Source organism: Penaeus vannamei, chromosome 7, assembly GCF_042767895.1.
Source record: "Penaeus vannamei isolate JL-2024 chromosome 7, ASM4276789v1, whole genome shotgun sequence".
Lineage (NCBI taxonomy): Eukaryota > Metazoa > Arthropoda > Malacostraca > Decapoda > Penaeidae > Penaeus > Penaeus vannamei.
In genome coordinates this window covers 46,437,893-46,452,892 of record NC_091555.1, presented here as the reverse complement: position 1 = coordinate 46,452,892, position 15,000 = coordinate 46,437,893, and the positions used below count along the sequence as shown (strand labels likewise).

Genomic DNA, 15,000 nt, shown 5'->3' with positions numbered 1-15,000 from the left:
TGTGCATATGCAGCATGTCCGTATATATGAATATTCATTAGGTCGGGCCTCGCACAATCTTAATAGGCCTTATATCATTTGGGAAATCTTAAATGAAAACAATAATAAAATATTTTCTTTGAATGTGATGGTGCGCTATTTCATTAATAAAATGTTATTAGTCAATTGTTATGAATGAATACGTGTACAATATCATTTGAAAGATACTGCTTAATCTTTAATTTCTCTTGCTAAAATTTGCTTACAAAGTTCTTAATTTTTGATGGTATTATCCATTATTTAAACATAGCTCGTTTGTCGATTCCGATTCACATAAAAAAATCTTTAGTTTTGTATATGAAGGGGTTTAAACTTTTAAAACACACGAAGCAGAACATACAAATATAATACCGTCTACGTTATTAGTAGCTAAATATTTCAAGAATATATCACCAAGTTCAACATTATTATAGAAAAATGCCATGAAATAGCACTCAGATAAGGTCACACTCGAACGCTCCGCGTCAGCCAATCAGAGGCGCCGAATCGAGATGACGAAACATCAAAACAAATGACCAATGTGTACAGACGTCTGTGCGCGCTCCGCAGCTATAAATATGTTTTTTCGACTAATATTGTTCGAATTCTGCAAAGTGAAGAGATGAATAAGTTCACACTCTTTCTCGTGTTCCTTTGTGGAGCAATTTTCGCCGGTTTGGTGTCTCTAATGCACAGTTCATGGCGGTTTTACGCTTCTTCCGAGGTGGCCATAACGTCCTCCCTCGGGGCCATTCCAGCTGGCTCGGATTTGGAACTGATGGACGACGGGTACGTGGCCATGGCCCTTCTCGGGGCTCACGACGAGGACCAGGCTGTGTCCAAGAAACAGACGACAGAGCTGGAAGACAGGCGTAAGTATTGGGTAGCTTGGAGGGGTGTCGAGGCAGGTGGTTATGTCATCACCAACAGGTAGGGGGCGGGAATTCGTGAAGGTCAGTTCAGGTGAAGGAATTTGAGTATTTCATACCGAGAGCGACGCACCCTCCAGAGACTAAATCCCAAAACAGGGTGTCATGCAAACCAAAAAATGCAAACCTAACCTTTCCTAGTGTCTATTTATTCCGTAGACTTTGGGGACAATCCCCTGTACTCCCCCTCTCTTAGTACTTCGTGTCAACTTGTAGAAAATGTGACATTCAGGACACTTTGTGAGGGTGTTGTGGGCTTAGTCTCTGAGCGGTGATATGCAGTGGATATTCTTGTCATTTAGTGATAGATGCAAGGCACAACAGCTATACCTGTTTTTTTATGGCTCTATTTCTTTGCTCTATAAGATGGGGGTGTCTATTTCCTTCTATCTCTGTGCGTCAGTAACATTAACCAGGATTTGGTGTGTAAGTTTTTGAAAAGTTTTGGGATATGCATGTATGACTGCTTAAGATAGGGAAAGTCAAAGAATGCTGTTATAAAGAGAGGTAAGAACTAAATACTAACATGTGAAATAATCTGTGCAGGCAAAGAATAATGGAAAAGATTAAGAAATGCTACATGGAGACTAAGTTAAATGGTTGTGTGAAATAAAAAGAATTACCAAATATTTTCTTATGGTGTATGGTACATGCCAGCTTTGATAGAAAACGCTAAAGATGATTAAGAATGTAATTATTATTTATTACCTGCATTGAACAGAGAAAGTTACATAATCAACAAATTTATAAAACATATCTTGCAGGTATTCATATTTAATTTTTTTTCTTTCAGATGCTGAGATAGAGGCATTAAATACAGTAAAAGCAGCAGAAGATTTAGTACACTCAGGAAAGAGTGTTAGAGCTGGTAGGCTGTTGGAGCATGCCATTTCATTGGCACCAAGGCACCCAGATGTTCTCATACATTATGGAGAATATTTGGAGCATCACCGCAATGACATTGTGCAAGCAGACAAGCTGTACTTAAGAGCCTTGGCTGTTTCTCCTGCTAATTCAAGGGCATTAAGGTAAGGCAGGAAAACGAGAAATGTTCTTAAATGTAATAATGTTTATAATCAAGTCTATATTTTATTTGAAAATAGTTTATTGCATGAGTTAATTGGTTAACTCTTCAAAATCTTCACAGAAATCGACGTAGAACTAGACCAATCGTTGACGAAATGGATGCAGGGCTCTTTAGTCGTATTGAGGGCAAAAGAGATGATCTAGCGCTAATCCCAAGTTCGTCAGCTTCCCTGAGACGCATTAAAAAGGAAGCCTACTTCCAGTACATTTATCACACGGCAGGCATTGAGGGAAACACCATGACCCTGGCGCAGACTCGGATGATTTTGGAGACCAGGCTCAGTGTTGGAGGTATGTTCAGCGCTTTCTGAAAGATGCTCTTTGAACCCTTTAGGGTTTTCATTGCCTTTACTTGCAGAGATAATGAATAATGGGTTTTGCATACAGAAAATTGGAAAACTTTAGATTTTCATGGCAGGCATAGAATGTATATGTTCTTGCACACGCACACATGCACCCCCCCCCCCCCACACACACACTTACACTCACTCACTCACACACACACACACACACACACACACACACACACACACACACACACACACACACACACACACACACACACACGCTCTCGCTCTCGCTCTTGCTCTCGCTCGCTCTCTTGCTCTCGCTCTTGCTCTCGCTCTCGCTCTCGCTCGCTCTCGCTCTTGCTCTCGCTCGCTCTCGCTCTTGCTCTCGCTCGCTCTTGCTCTCGCTCGCTCTCTTGCTCTCGCTCTTGCTCTCGCTCGCTCTCTTGCTCTCGCTCTTGCTCTCGCTCGCTCTCTCTTCGCTCCTCTCTCGCTCTCGCTCTCGCTCTCACTCTCTCTCTCGCTCTCTCTCTCTCTCTCTCTCTCTCTCTCTCGCTCTCTCTCTCTTTCTCTCTCTCTCTCTCTCTCTCTCTCTCTCTCTCTCTCTCTCTCGCTCTCTCTCTCTCTCTCTCTTCTTCTCTCTCTCCTCTCTCTCTCTCTCTCTCTCTCCTCTCTCTCTCTCTCTCTCTCTCTCTCTCTCTCTCTCTCTCTCTCTCCTCTCTCTCCTCTCTCTCTCTCTCCTCTCTCTCTCTCTCCTCTCTCTCTCTCAAAGTCAAAAAGTCTCTTGTGTTGGAGGGAAGTTCTCGTTCTTTCTTTCATGAAAAAGTATATTTTACATTCCTAAGGCTATGATCTTTACTATTAGTGTGTATAGAATAATGATCGATCAGCCTGATTTCTAATTATCTTATTCAATATCTGTAGGGAAGAGTGTCATGGAACATAATGAAATCTTGGGCCTGGACCTTGCCCTCAAGTATATCAACATGACCCTGGTGCACAGAGTGGGCCGCATCACTCTGCACGACATTCTGGAAATTCACCGAAGGGTTTTAGGCCATGTTGATCCAATTCAAGCTGGCCAGTTAAGAACAACTCAGGTGCAGTAGATATAATGTTTTTAGTTTTATCATTGTTATTTTTTGTTTATTAATGTGAGTGAACTAATTGTAATGTCAGGTCATTATGTACAATTAGGAGTATATGACTTCCTGAACTCAGACTGTATAAGAATACGTAAATATGGGATCCCATACTTTATCAGTAAGCAGTTCACAACCCGTCTTTAAACACTAAATATGACTTGACAGCTTTATATAAATGTAATTTTATTTTTCACTGCAGATAGCATATAGAAATTTTTCCCATGGCCCTTTTATCATAAATGCATCAACAGTTCTCTTTATATGAAGCCCCATGGTATTCTTCAGCATATATATGTATGAATTGATAGATACAATTGGTATTCATCTTCAGGTTTATGTAAGTGATCATGTTCCACCTCCACCAACACACTTGCAAGTTCTTATGGAAGACTTTGTGCAGTGGCTGAACTCGCCAGAAGCCCAAAGACTCCATCCAATCAAATATGCAGCTCTTGCCCACTACAAGCTGGTGTTTATACACCCGTTTGCTGATGGGAATGGAAGAACAGCAAGATTGTTAATGAATTTTTTGTTAATGCAGGTATGTTATGTTCTTGTTTTACTCTTAAACCACACATTCATGTTTACTCAAGTTTCTTGACAAAATACTGGGCTTAGATGTATAAAAGTATCTTATAAACAATTAAAAAATAGGAACAGGTGCAGGTACACTGTCAGGTTCGTTTTGAGGGGATCAGCTCGGCCAGGTCAACAGACAAACACCAGAGGAAAGATACGGTAGGAATTTACTGGTGAGAGTACTATTTACACTATATACACACACAAACAGCACAGTAGAGATGTAGGCAAGGGAGTATTCAGTGGTGTAGCGAGGTCACATGGTGGAGGAGGTAAAAGCTGTGACAGCTTTTACCTCCTGATGAATTTCCGAGTGTCCTGAGCGACCAACTCACACTTGCAGTGTAGTGGTAAGACACAGGTTCAGGTAATGATGGGGACCGACCAAGGCGATCTCACAGTTGTGATATACACAGATATTTGCACAAAGACTGTATCACCTAGTTGGCATAGGTACATTGTCTACACTTAGGTTATCCTCATCAGAACTGCAATTTTCAGGGTTTTCATACACATCATAGTCACCATCAATTTCGTATTTGTCCTTTTTTTTTTCAAACAGATAATATGCCCACCATGAAAGTAGAACTATCTAGTTTAACTTCAGTTGATTTGAGAGACACGACCCAAAATATGGCCGCTCTGATGGGTTTGTGGCTTGTAGGCTTGGCGCACACGAACACTCTTGTGTGCTGACAAGACTATGTGCCTCCCCTTTGCAATGTTATTTTCTCTTTTTATGCATAAGCATTTTCAGCTATTTTGCCATTTTTCAATGTCTGTATTTGTCATTTGACATGCTTTACCTGGATGGTAATACTGTTTTCCATGCACAAACTCCATATCTTATTAGGTATTCCATGACTCAGTGCAATAACATGAGTAACATTTTGATATTTATGTCATTTTACTTTTTTCGGTAATATTTAATATTCTGTAATATAACATGCGCTGTAGGTCATGGCGGGAAGGAATAGAATCCAGAACATGGAAATAATTTCCTCCCTGGAACCGGCACTCTTCCAGTCATGGCTCACAGATAGTATTCCACACTTGTTTATCAATGGAAATAATGCAAAAGTCCCTGCCTAAATGCCAAATGAGTTTAATCACCCTCCAAGAGCTTTATGCACTTGTGGTGAGTCATTCCTGTCACTCCAGCTTTCAGCCGCAATGCTCAGGTCACCCCACTCACATTCAGAGTTTCCCATGACGGAATGTTCACGTCACCCACCCCTTACGACAAATTTTTTTATGATATGATGGTCATGTCATCTGGAACACAGGGGTTAACCCATTGCAAATGGGTGTCAAAATGTAGTTAAGGGCCAAATTTTGGCCTGAGCCAGTGTGTCAACAATATATTGATGCTTTTTGAGGCTTTGGCAAAATTCTTTAAAGCATACTAAACAATGTGGAAAGGTCAAGTGTGCATCCCTATGCTGATATACAGCTCACCCTCATCGACTCTGCAGAAAACTATTTTATCACACAGTGATGAATGGTAAGCAATGACTTAAATTACTGAGCTAGTGCTGCATTCTCACAAAAGTGAGCCTGTATTTTGGGAAGGTCATTAGTTTAGGTGGCCTGTCTGCAATAGGTTGATATTAACTATACATGAAGGGCTGTATAGGTCTAAGTAGCTAAACTTACATCCTTTATGTCACTAATCATATCTATAACAAAACCATTTTATATAATAAGTTGATAGTCAGTGAGTGATATTCTATTTTCAATTAGTGATATTCTATTTGATTGACAGCATGGATCCATATTGTTTTCTTCTAAAAACTCAATGTAATGTGTACATTGTAATTTTCATATTTTTCAGGCTGGTTACCCACCTGTAATAATCCGTAAGCAAGACAGGCTTATGTATTATGACTGCCTACAAACAGCTAATGAAGGTGACACTCGCCCATTTATCAGATTCATTGCTCACTGCACTGAGAAGACATTAGATGTGTATTTGTGGGCCACAAAGGAAGCCTTACCCAAAATAGGCCAGGAAAATGAAAGCAAAGGTGAAGTGAATAAGTTGAAAAAAGAACACCAGGAAAAAGATTATTTAATGGCTGATAAAAAGTCTAATGATGATGCAGAGGAAGTCAAAAAGTTTTCCTTTGAATCAGTTGATGATATTCCGCCATGGCAAGCGGAAGAAGAGCACTATAAAGAGAAAGAACCGTTCAGTGGAGGTTATATACCCTCATATGTTGAAGATGATATACTTAAGGAAGACTCTAGTCATAGGTCAGAAAATAGTGTTGATCATGAACATGGTTATAAGCTATGGTTCGCTAGTGATGAAGATCATGGAACAGTAAGTGGAACAAAGAGATACGGGAGAGTGCTAGACGAGCAAGCTTTGTTTGAAGAAATTACAATAGAAGATAAACCAAAAGACAAAACCGAGTACTTTGAAGATGACGAGAACACTATATCACGTGGTCTTTAGTAAAAATATATTTTAATTTTTCTAAGTATATATTGAACTATTAATATTTTAGACGTGCTTGAAATTGTACAACCATAATTGCATGATGTACATGTATAAAGTGACAATAATATATATATTTATTTATTTTAGAGAAATCTTCCCAATATTGTTGATAGTACTAGACCCTAACACATAAACTATAGTATGTTTGAGTGCACAAGTTAGAATAAGCGTCATATTTGTTGAAGTATTAATGTTTTTATGTTCAGGTTGTATATATTATACAACAGTATTTATATTTTTGAGCATTCATAAGGGAACTATTTATTAAAATGGGGTCTTGTAAACTCCCTGTTAGGAAGAAAAATAATTTTGATATTTGTATAATAAGGATTTTTTGTATAATATATATCATACTAGTGCTCAAGAATCATGTTGAAATAATGAACGAAATGTTCATGCAGTATATTACTGTAATTCCCTTTCAAGATTTGTGTAGTTTTATTTTGTTTATATTTTCCTTTTTTTGCATAGTAATATATTTTTCAAAAGATTATATATATTTTGAAGTGTGAGCCATGCCTGAAATTTGAATCTACTTTTTTCTAATACATTAATATATATATTTATTTTAGATTATATCCATTGCCTACTATTTAGATAAATTTAGCAGGTCTCCATGGTTAAATGTTATTCACTAGATACCGGTACATGTTTTTTGCTTTAGTAGGGCATTCCTTGTTATTTTCGGTGATACTAATCAGCATTTATCATGGCTGATTACATAAGGCTACAGGAAATAGTCATCTGTTTGATTTTTCTGTTCTACATAAGTTAAAAAAATAAGAAATAAATAGACAGAAAAGAAAAAAAAAAGATTGTCATGCCAGATTTGTTATTCCACCTCAAACTCTCATTTGGCTTAGATATTATTAGATCTTTTGCAATTTGAGCAAACCCTTATGAACCCTTTCTTTTATTTTAAATTTGATTCTTTCCCTGCAAATGTTTGCACTGCACATCAAGACCAACATTTTAGCCCTAATTTAATATTGCATTGCTTGAAATTTGCCTTCAAATCAGTTCTTGATGAAGAAAATGGATTTCTTAACCTTAAGAAAGATTTGATGCTAATACTTCTAGTTAAACTTCGCCAGGCATAATGACACTCTTCTGGTTTGTTCTTGTTTGTATTGGACAACATTACTATTTTTTCATGTCTAATGCAAGAAAATGGAAGTATACCAAGATTTAATACATGACCTTATATTTTGTAGGTCTGCAGACCATCTAAGAATACCAGAAGTTAAGGGTTACTTCTGTAAGAGTAACAAATGAGGCTTGCTGTTTTGATGATATGACAATAAATACTATAGTGTATTTGCCTACAGATATTTATCCTGTCGTCTTGTATTTGTATAAAAATGTAGAAAAGCTGTAAAGTGATAAAGGCACTTCTATCTTAAATAAAAGGATATAGTCTGCACTTTCACTTTATACAAGTGACTTACACAATCAGACCTCATTTTTAGTTGATTTTAAGATGTGTAAAATGGATTATGTAAGGAGAATGCAAGTAATGGTGAAGGTATTTAACTTCTGGCCTGATCTGTTCTTAGATTTTTAAATTAAGTTGTTGCTAATGATAAAGTTTAGCATTCAGTTTAACATTTCAATGTAAGTATGAGTTTCTGCCAGATGTATGATCAGTGTGGAAGTTTTCTAAATTCTTGGGACCTGTCCACACAACAGGCATTGTCTACATGGGCAGATCTATTGCCAGATCCTGATGGGGACAGGAAGGAGCACTGATGAGGTTACATTTGTTACTAGACTTGGATCTGGTAACAAACAGTACTACCAGATCTTGCAGTAAATCTTGGGCACCTAAATGTGCTTACTAGAGGGCACCGTCTTTTTATGTGTGTATAGAAAAGACAGGGCTCGGTTTGTGGCATTTTACAACAGCAAGCATGGTTATTTTGATTGTCTGCCTGCAGTTTCACTTCCATATGATATCATTGCAACCTTTATCTAAGATTGTGATTTAGCATCTTTGTCAATGTGGGCTCTGCCATTTATGTGCATGGGGCCTTAGATAGAATCAACTTGCTATTACTTATATAGTGTAATTTCTAAACAAAATTCAAAGAACTTTTATACTAGTAGGTACTCAAATAGTTTATTTTGTTATATATAATGACTCAAATATGCATTCAAGTTTCATCATGTAAAGGAGATTCTTCCATATTTATTAAAACCAAAGACTAGGTAGGAGTTTCACTGTAATATTATTTTATGGTTATTATAATACACATGCATATGTATTGAAAATTGGTTTCTTTTCATGCCTATGTTATTTAACCCAATTTTGACAGGAGCCCCCAGTGCTATACTAAACAATATATGGAGAGGGAGAGGGAGACGGAAAGAGAAAGAGAGGGAGGGAAAAAGAGAGAGAGAGAGGGAGGGAAAGAGAGAGAGAGAGAGAGAGGGAGGGAAAGAGAGAGAGAGAGGGAGGGAAAGAGAGAGAGAGAGGGAGGGAAAGAGAGAGAGAGAGGGGAGGGGGAAGAGAAAGAGAGAGAGAGAGGGAAAGAGTGAGAGAGAGAGGGAGGGAAAAAGAGAGAGAGAGAGGGAGGGAAAGAGAGAGAGAGAGGGAGGGAAAGAGAGAGAGAGGGAGGGAACGAGACAGAGAGAGATGGGGAGTGAAAGAGAGAGAGAGAGAGGGAGGGAAAGAGAGAGAGAGAGAGGGAGGGAGGGAAAGAGAGAGAGAGAGAGGGAGGGAAAGAGAGAGAGAGAGAGGGAGGAAAGAGAGAGAGAGAGATGGACGGGAAGAGAGAGAGAGAAAGGGAGGGAAAGAGAGAGAAAGGGAGGGAAAGAGAGAGAGAGGGAGGGAAAGAGAGAGAGAGAGAGGGAGGGAAAGAGAGAGAGAGAGAGAGGGAGGGAAAGAGAGAGAGAGAGAGAGGGAGGGAAAGAGAGAGAGAGAGAGGGAGGGAAAGAGAGAGAGAGAGAGGGAGGGAAAGAGAGAGAGAGAGAGAGGGAGGGAAAGAGAGAGAGAGAGAGAGAGGGAGGGAAAGAGAGAGAGAGAGAGAGGGAGGGAAAGAGAGAGAGAGGGAGGGAAAGAGAGAGAGAGGGAGGGAGGGAAAGAGGAGAGGAGAGAGAGAGGGAGGGAAGAGAAGAAGAGAGAGGGAGGGAAAAGAGAGAGAGAGAGGAGGGAGGGAAAGAGAGAGAGAGAGGGAGGGAAAGAGAGAGAGAGAGGGAGGGAAAGAGAGAGAGAGAGGGAGGGAAAGAGAGAGAGAGGAGGAAAGAGAGAGAGAGGGGGGGAAAGAAAGAAAAAGAAAGGGGAGGGGGGGGGAAGAGAGAGAGAGAGAGAGAGAGAGAGAGAGAGAAAGAAAGAGAAGGGGAGGAGGGGGGAAGGAGAGAGAGGAGAAAGAAAGGGGAGGGGGGGGAAGAGAGAGAGAGAGAGAGAGGGAAGAGGAGAGAGAGAAAAGGAGGAGAGAGAGAAAGAGAGAGGAGAGAGAGAAAAAGAGAGTGGCGAGAGAAGAGAGAGAGAGAGAGAGAGAGAGAGAGAGAGAGAAGAGAGAGAGAGAGAGAGAGAGAGAGAGAGAGAGAGAGAGAGAGAGAGAGAGAGAGAGAGAGAAAGAGAGAAAGGGAGAGAGAGAGATGGTAAATAAGAAATTACTCTGCTCTGTGCTCTTGGCTGTGGCATAAATTTTTTCAAGCCATGCAGTCAGGGACAAAGAACAACTCTTGAATGCACAATATATAGCAAGCTTGTAATCACTGGATGCTCTGGCATGAATGGGTCAAATTCATGTCACAATATGTTCTATGTACTGAAATTTGCATATATAAAAAATTTAGGAATAACTATGCTAGTAATATATAAATAATAACCGACAACAATCATAACAATAATGAAAATTATGTTTTGAATGAAGGCTTTCTAGTTATGGTAATGAACACAAAAATAAAGATATAATATTATATGGCAATATGAGGCAATTCTACATTTTATATCTTACAAGATGTTTTTACATGAAATTTAATTTTCATTAATGAATACGCCAACAAAACTTGGGGAAATGGAATAAAATAAGATGAAAAAGACATTTCTTTATTGCAAATACTATATACATATATAAAAACACATTCTGAGTTGGAATGTCTTCTCTCTAAAAAGAAACACAGAAAGAAAATTAAGTTGTGTTTCCCTTAAATGTCTCCCTCCAAAAAGTGCAGACTAACCTGAAATATACCTTAATGAATAAATTCATTCAATATTTCGGTGTTTTGTACACTACATAACATTTGGTTTCTTCATTGCAGTTAATCTGTTCTATCTTAAATACTTGCAATAAATCTGTCCGCTATTTACATTGCATGTATTCTGACTCTAGGAAATCAAATATTATGGATGTTTTTTTGCATGCATCATGATCAGTTAATACATTAGCAATACATATAATTAAGTTATTCTCTGTAACAATAAAATCCAAAAATACATTAAAATCATAAAATAATTGTACTCTCATACATACATTAATTTCCTCAAAATACAATCACTTTCCTTGGTAGGCAGATTAAAATAAAAATTGTACACTGTAAAACAATGCATTAAAATGATATACTAAAGCTTCTTGTTCAAAGATACAAATTGTTAGCAAGCCAGTTCTAAATACCATCACTGAATACTGACTGCTACAAAAAATATCAGCGATGGACAGATTTGAAATTTAAGTGAAGACCAGTGTATTTTCAATACATATTTTCTTCCTTTTTCCCTTTATTCTTACTCAACTTCCATTTTACCTTCAAATTTGCTTTTCTGATCTTTATCATTCTTAGCAGCGAGGCATTTTCGGATCTCTAATCCAATTGCACGTGCCATGGGTGGAGGAACAGCATTTCCAACCTGAGGAATAGTATTGCTCTCTAATAAAGAAGTAAAGGGATTTGACTTACACAGCAACGTATAAATAAGATATAACAAGCTACTGTAGGATTTCCTTGTTCATTGGCTATCTTGAGATGGCAGACTTTAAAAAGAAAACTTATTTGAGTTATATTCTCACATGGTTTATACACATACCTAGAAGATAAAATATATAATAATTCATACATACCTGTCTGTGTTTCTCCAAAATTGATCCATAAAACCGGTAGGTATCCGGGAATCCTTGTGATCTGGCACACTCACGCACACTTACAACCCGAGACTGCTCTGGATGCAGCACTCGTCCCTGGAGAAAGAACAAGGAAAAAACTTATGATCTCTTTCTATTTCTTAGAAGTATCTTATTAAATGTTTTATAAAATAGTTGAGACATTTGCCAATACCTGCTTCCCCATTGGTTCTGGATTTGTAACAGTTGTGGAAAAGAAACCATCCCAATTTAGCCTGCCGTAGAGGCCCGACCAGTGGTTGTGACGATTGCCGGTGTGTGGAAGGCACCAAGGAATGAGGGTGTTAAACTGCTTGTCCATGGGATCACATGCTTTACCAGCAGCACATGAACAGACACCTCTAACTGCTCCAGTTGATGATCTGCCCTGTTTCTTGTCTGGATGTGTGTACTGACTGGAAATGAAATGAAATTAAACAAAATGAAAGAAATGATTAGAAACTATATAAAAGCTTTATAATATTCCCTCCACAATATTATTCAGGAAATAAGGAAAAGACACACAAAATCTAAGAATTTCTTGGCCTATAATACTTGTGTCTTATTCATCGTAATACTCGAGTACACCTAGACTTTTGATGCTAAATTTGAGCTCACTCAATCAAGCTAATAAAACTGATGGCCTATTCTTTTTTTTCTTTTATTTACATAATTTTAATTGATCTTATTTTTTCAGTCTTTAGGAGGGCATGGAATGTAAGGTAGCATTTTTGATACTGTTTGGCTATACTCCCATCCCCTTGCACCTCTCGAACACCCATCTTAGAAGTGTCTCCAGTGTGCCTTCTTGGACAAGTATATAAATGTCACACATAAAATGCAGATACTCATATTATATGGCATATTCATCCTCCTCAAAACCTCTGTATTCCCCCTACCCTTTGCACCCTCTGACCTCTATAAACCAATAATCAAAATTGTCTCATGGTTTGTTCCTGCTTCTTTCTATGAATTAATGTTAAAAAGTATAAAAGTGTAAAAATTCTCTCTCTCTCTCTTGCTCTCTTTACTTCATAGTGGTAACTTTTCTCAACTCTTTGTTAATTATGACATACCAGTGCAAGATACATACATCAAAATTAAAACATGCTTATCCATTAATAAAAAAGCAAGATTTAACATCAATTCATAGCAAGTAATTAAAACTAACATATTAAACATAAATAAAAAAGATAAGCAAACCTATGAAAATTAGGTGCTTCATATACTTACAGTTTCTTTGTTACTTTTCCATCTGAAAGAGTAACTACTATGTTGGGCAAGTCTCTCCAGTCAGACCCTGGCACTGTTGGAATGTACTTCATGCGAGCCTCAACCAGAGGTGCCATGTCTTTACAAATGTGATCTCGCAATATGGGCTGATACTGGTCACCACGGATCTACGAGCAAGAAACAATAAAATCAAATGTGGAAAAGTCTATGATAAATGAATGTCCAAAAAAAAAAGTTATGTAATAAAATTGTAGAACAAAGTAAGAGAATGTTATGCTTATGAACTCAAATCAACATCCCCTACAAGCCTCACAAAAAGATAAACAAAAAATCTAACATAATCTTACTCTTTAATTTTTCTTCTAGCAAATCTACCTTATAACACTACAAAAACCTTACCAAGCGCTGGAAATGTGACTCTGGATCAGTGCCGTAACTTATCTCCTCCCTACGATGGCCGTTGCGGATTTCAGGAAGGTCTGACATGGTATCTCTTACTGTGATTGTACGTAATGGGGAGGATTCGACCCACTGGGAGTTGGTGGTATACTGGAAAAGATTACAAAATTACAAATGACCATATAAAGAGATAAGATATTTTTTTATTATTTTCCCCCCATTTTTATCTACGGGTCTTTTTTATTCACAGTAAATGAAAAATAAATATATCTGTTAGGAAACAATAATAATTTATAAATATCACAGGAAAGAGAGAAAGGAAGAAAGGAAGAAAAAAAAAAGAAAAGAAAAGAAAAGTAAAGTAAAGAAAAAGGGTCAGTATAAAAATGTCAGACCCTTGTAGTGGACAGACTTACCTTCTTATTATCTACAACAACGGAGAGGTTGCAGGCTCTTCGGCTGAATGCATGTGTTGGTTCAGGATAGAAGGGCAGCTTTTCGCCAGGTGCAGCAGCAAGGATGATCAACCTGCACAAAAATTTGATCATCAATTAGAGCTTAATAACAAAGACTGGCCAAATAACTTAACTTCATTGTTATCAATTATTTACTCACCTTCGCCTGGTTTGTGCAACTCCATAATTGCCAGCCTGTAGCACACCAAATGTACACTGATAGCCCATCTTTACTAGGACTCTCATGGTTAATTTGAGCACCATGGAACATTTATACGACACAAAGTTCCGTACATTCTCCAGAAGGAAAAACTTTGGGCGGTAATAATCACAGTAGGAAAGGTACGAAGCCACCAAGGAATTCTGCAAATCAAAAGTTTGGCTTGATAACATGAAATAAAACAAAATACAAATTAATAGTTAAAAATAACATTAAAGTATGGACCATAAGGAAAATTATATGATTCATCAGTATAATTCTGTCTTACCTTGAACATTGAATACTGGCGAGAGTTGAACCTATTCATGCCAGAGAAACCTTGGCAAGGAGGGCCTCCACACATCATTTCTACATCACCCCTTTGGGGAAGACGCTGGCCTTTTGAGTTCATATTTTCACCCTGTAAATGCAACAAACGCAAATGCTGTTATATCGAATCATTATTTATGTAATCAACCATTCTCTCTCTTTTGTTTCCCTCTCATTCATTCTTAACATTCCCTCTTTAACCCTGTTTATCCTTTCTTGCTTTCTCTCTTAGCCTCATAACTTACCTCCATCACCATTCTCAACAGCAAATTACAGTCATCAGTAAACACTGTCGAACTTGGGTTGTTAAGCCGATAAGCTTGTGCAGCAGGTTCAAATACTTCAACTGCCCATTTAGACTCGCTTATTCCAGCTTGGTGGAAGCCTTCAGATAAGCCTGTTATAAGGAAGACAGATTAGTTAGAACCATTCTGGAGTTTAAAAAATCACTTGTCATAATGCGGATACTAAATTTCTAATACTAAAGTGCTTAAAACAAAATTTCAGTCATCTACATACCACCTCTAATTGAAAGGAAGGGAGAGGGAGAGAGAGAGAGAGAGGGAGAGAGAGAGAGAGGGAGAGGGAGAGGAGAGAGAGGGAGAGAGAGGAGAGGGAGAGGGAGAGGGAGAGAGAGAGAGAGAGAGAGAGAGAGAGAGAGAGAGAGAGAGAGAGAGAGAGAGAGAGAGAGAGAGAGAGACAGAGAGAGAGAGAGAGAGAGAGAGAGAGAGA

The 15,000-nt window shown here is 38.2% G+C and overlaps 2 protein-coding genes across 3 annotated transcripts in view; one reads left to right on the top strand and one right to left on the bottom strand.

Annotated features, from left to right (window-relative positions):
* The first annotated feature begins 525 nt into the window (after positions 1–525).
* Fic (FIC domain protein adenylyltransferase) lies at positions 526–8,821 on the top strand. 2 transcript variants are annotated; one of them, XM_027366329.2, is made up of 7 exons: positions 526–890; positions 1,741–1,975; positions 2,095–2,324; positions 3,245–3,420; positions 3,797–4,006; positions 4,120–4,203; positions 5,879–8,821. In XM_027366329.2, the coding sequence occupies exons 1-7, from the start codon at positions 551–553 to the stop codon at positions 6,503–6,505; spliced, it is 1,902 nt and encodes a 633-aa protein (XP_027222130.2). In that variant the 5' UTR covers positions 526–550; the 3' UTR covers positions 6,506–8,821. The 2 variants fall into 2 exon arrangements, with proteins under 2 accessions (XP_027222130.2, XP_027222131.2); XM_027366330.2 differs by lacking the exon at positions 4,120–4,203.
* A 1,769-nt stretch (positions 8,822–10,590) lies between these two features.
* LOC113814287 (DNA (cytosine-5)-methyltransferase PliMCI) overlaps positions 10,591–15,000 on the bottom strand; it is a 15,100-nt gene continuing 10,690 nt past the window's right edge. The window contains exons 16-24 of the mRNA XM_027366327.2: positions 14,514–14,665; positions 14,228–14,359; positions 13,900–14,102; positions 13,701–13,812; positions 13,285–13,434; positions 12,886–13,052; positions 11,828–12,068; positions 11,614–11,730; positions 10,591–11,402 (exon numbers count right to left, since the gene is read on the bottom strand). Of these exons, the coding sequence (XP_027222128.2) occupies positions 11,280–11,402; positions 11,614–11,730; positions 11,828–12,068; positions 12,886–13,052; positions 13,285–13,434; positions 13,701–13,812; positions 13,900–14,102; positions 14,228–14,359; positions 14,514–14,665 (1,397 nt within the window). The 3' untranslated portion in view covers positions 10,591–11,279. The remainder of the gene's footprint in view (positions 11,403–11,613; positions 11,731–11,827; positions 12,069–12,885; positions 13,053–13,284; positions 13,435–13,700; positions 13,813–13,899; positions 14,103–14,227; positions 14,360–14,513; positions 14,666–15,000) is intronic.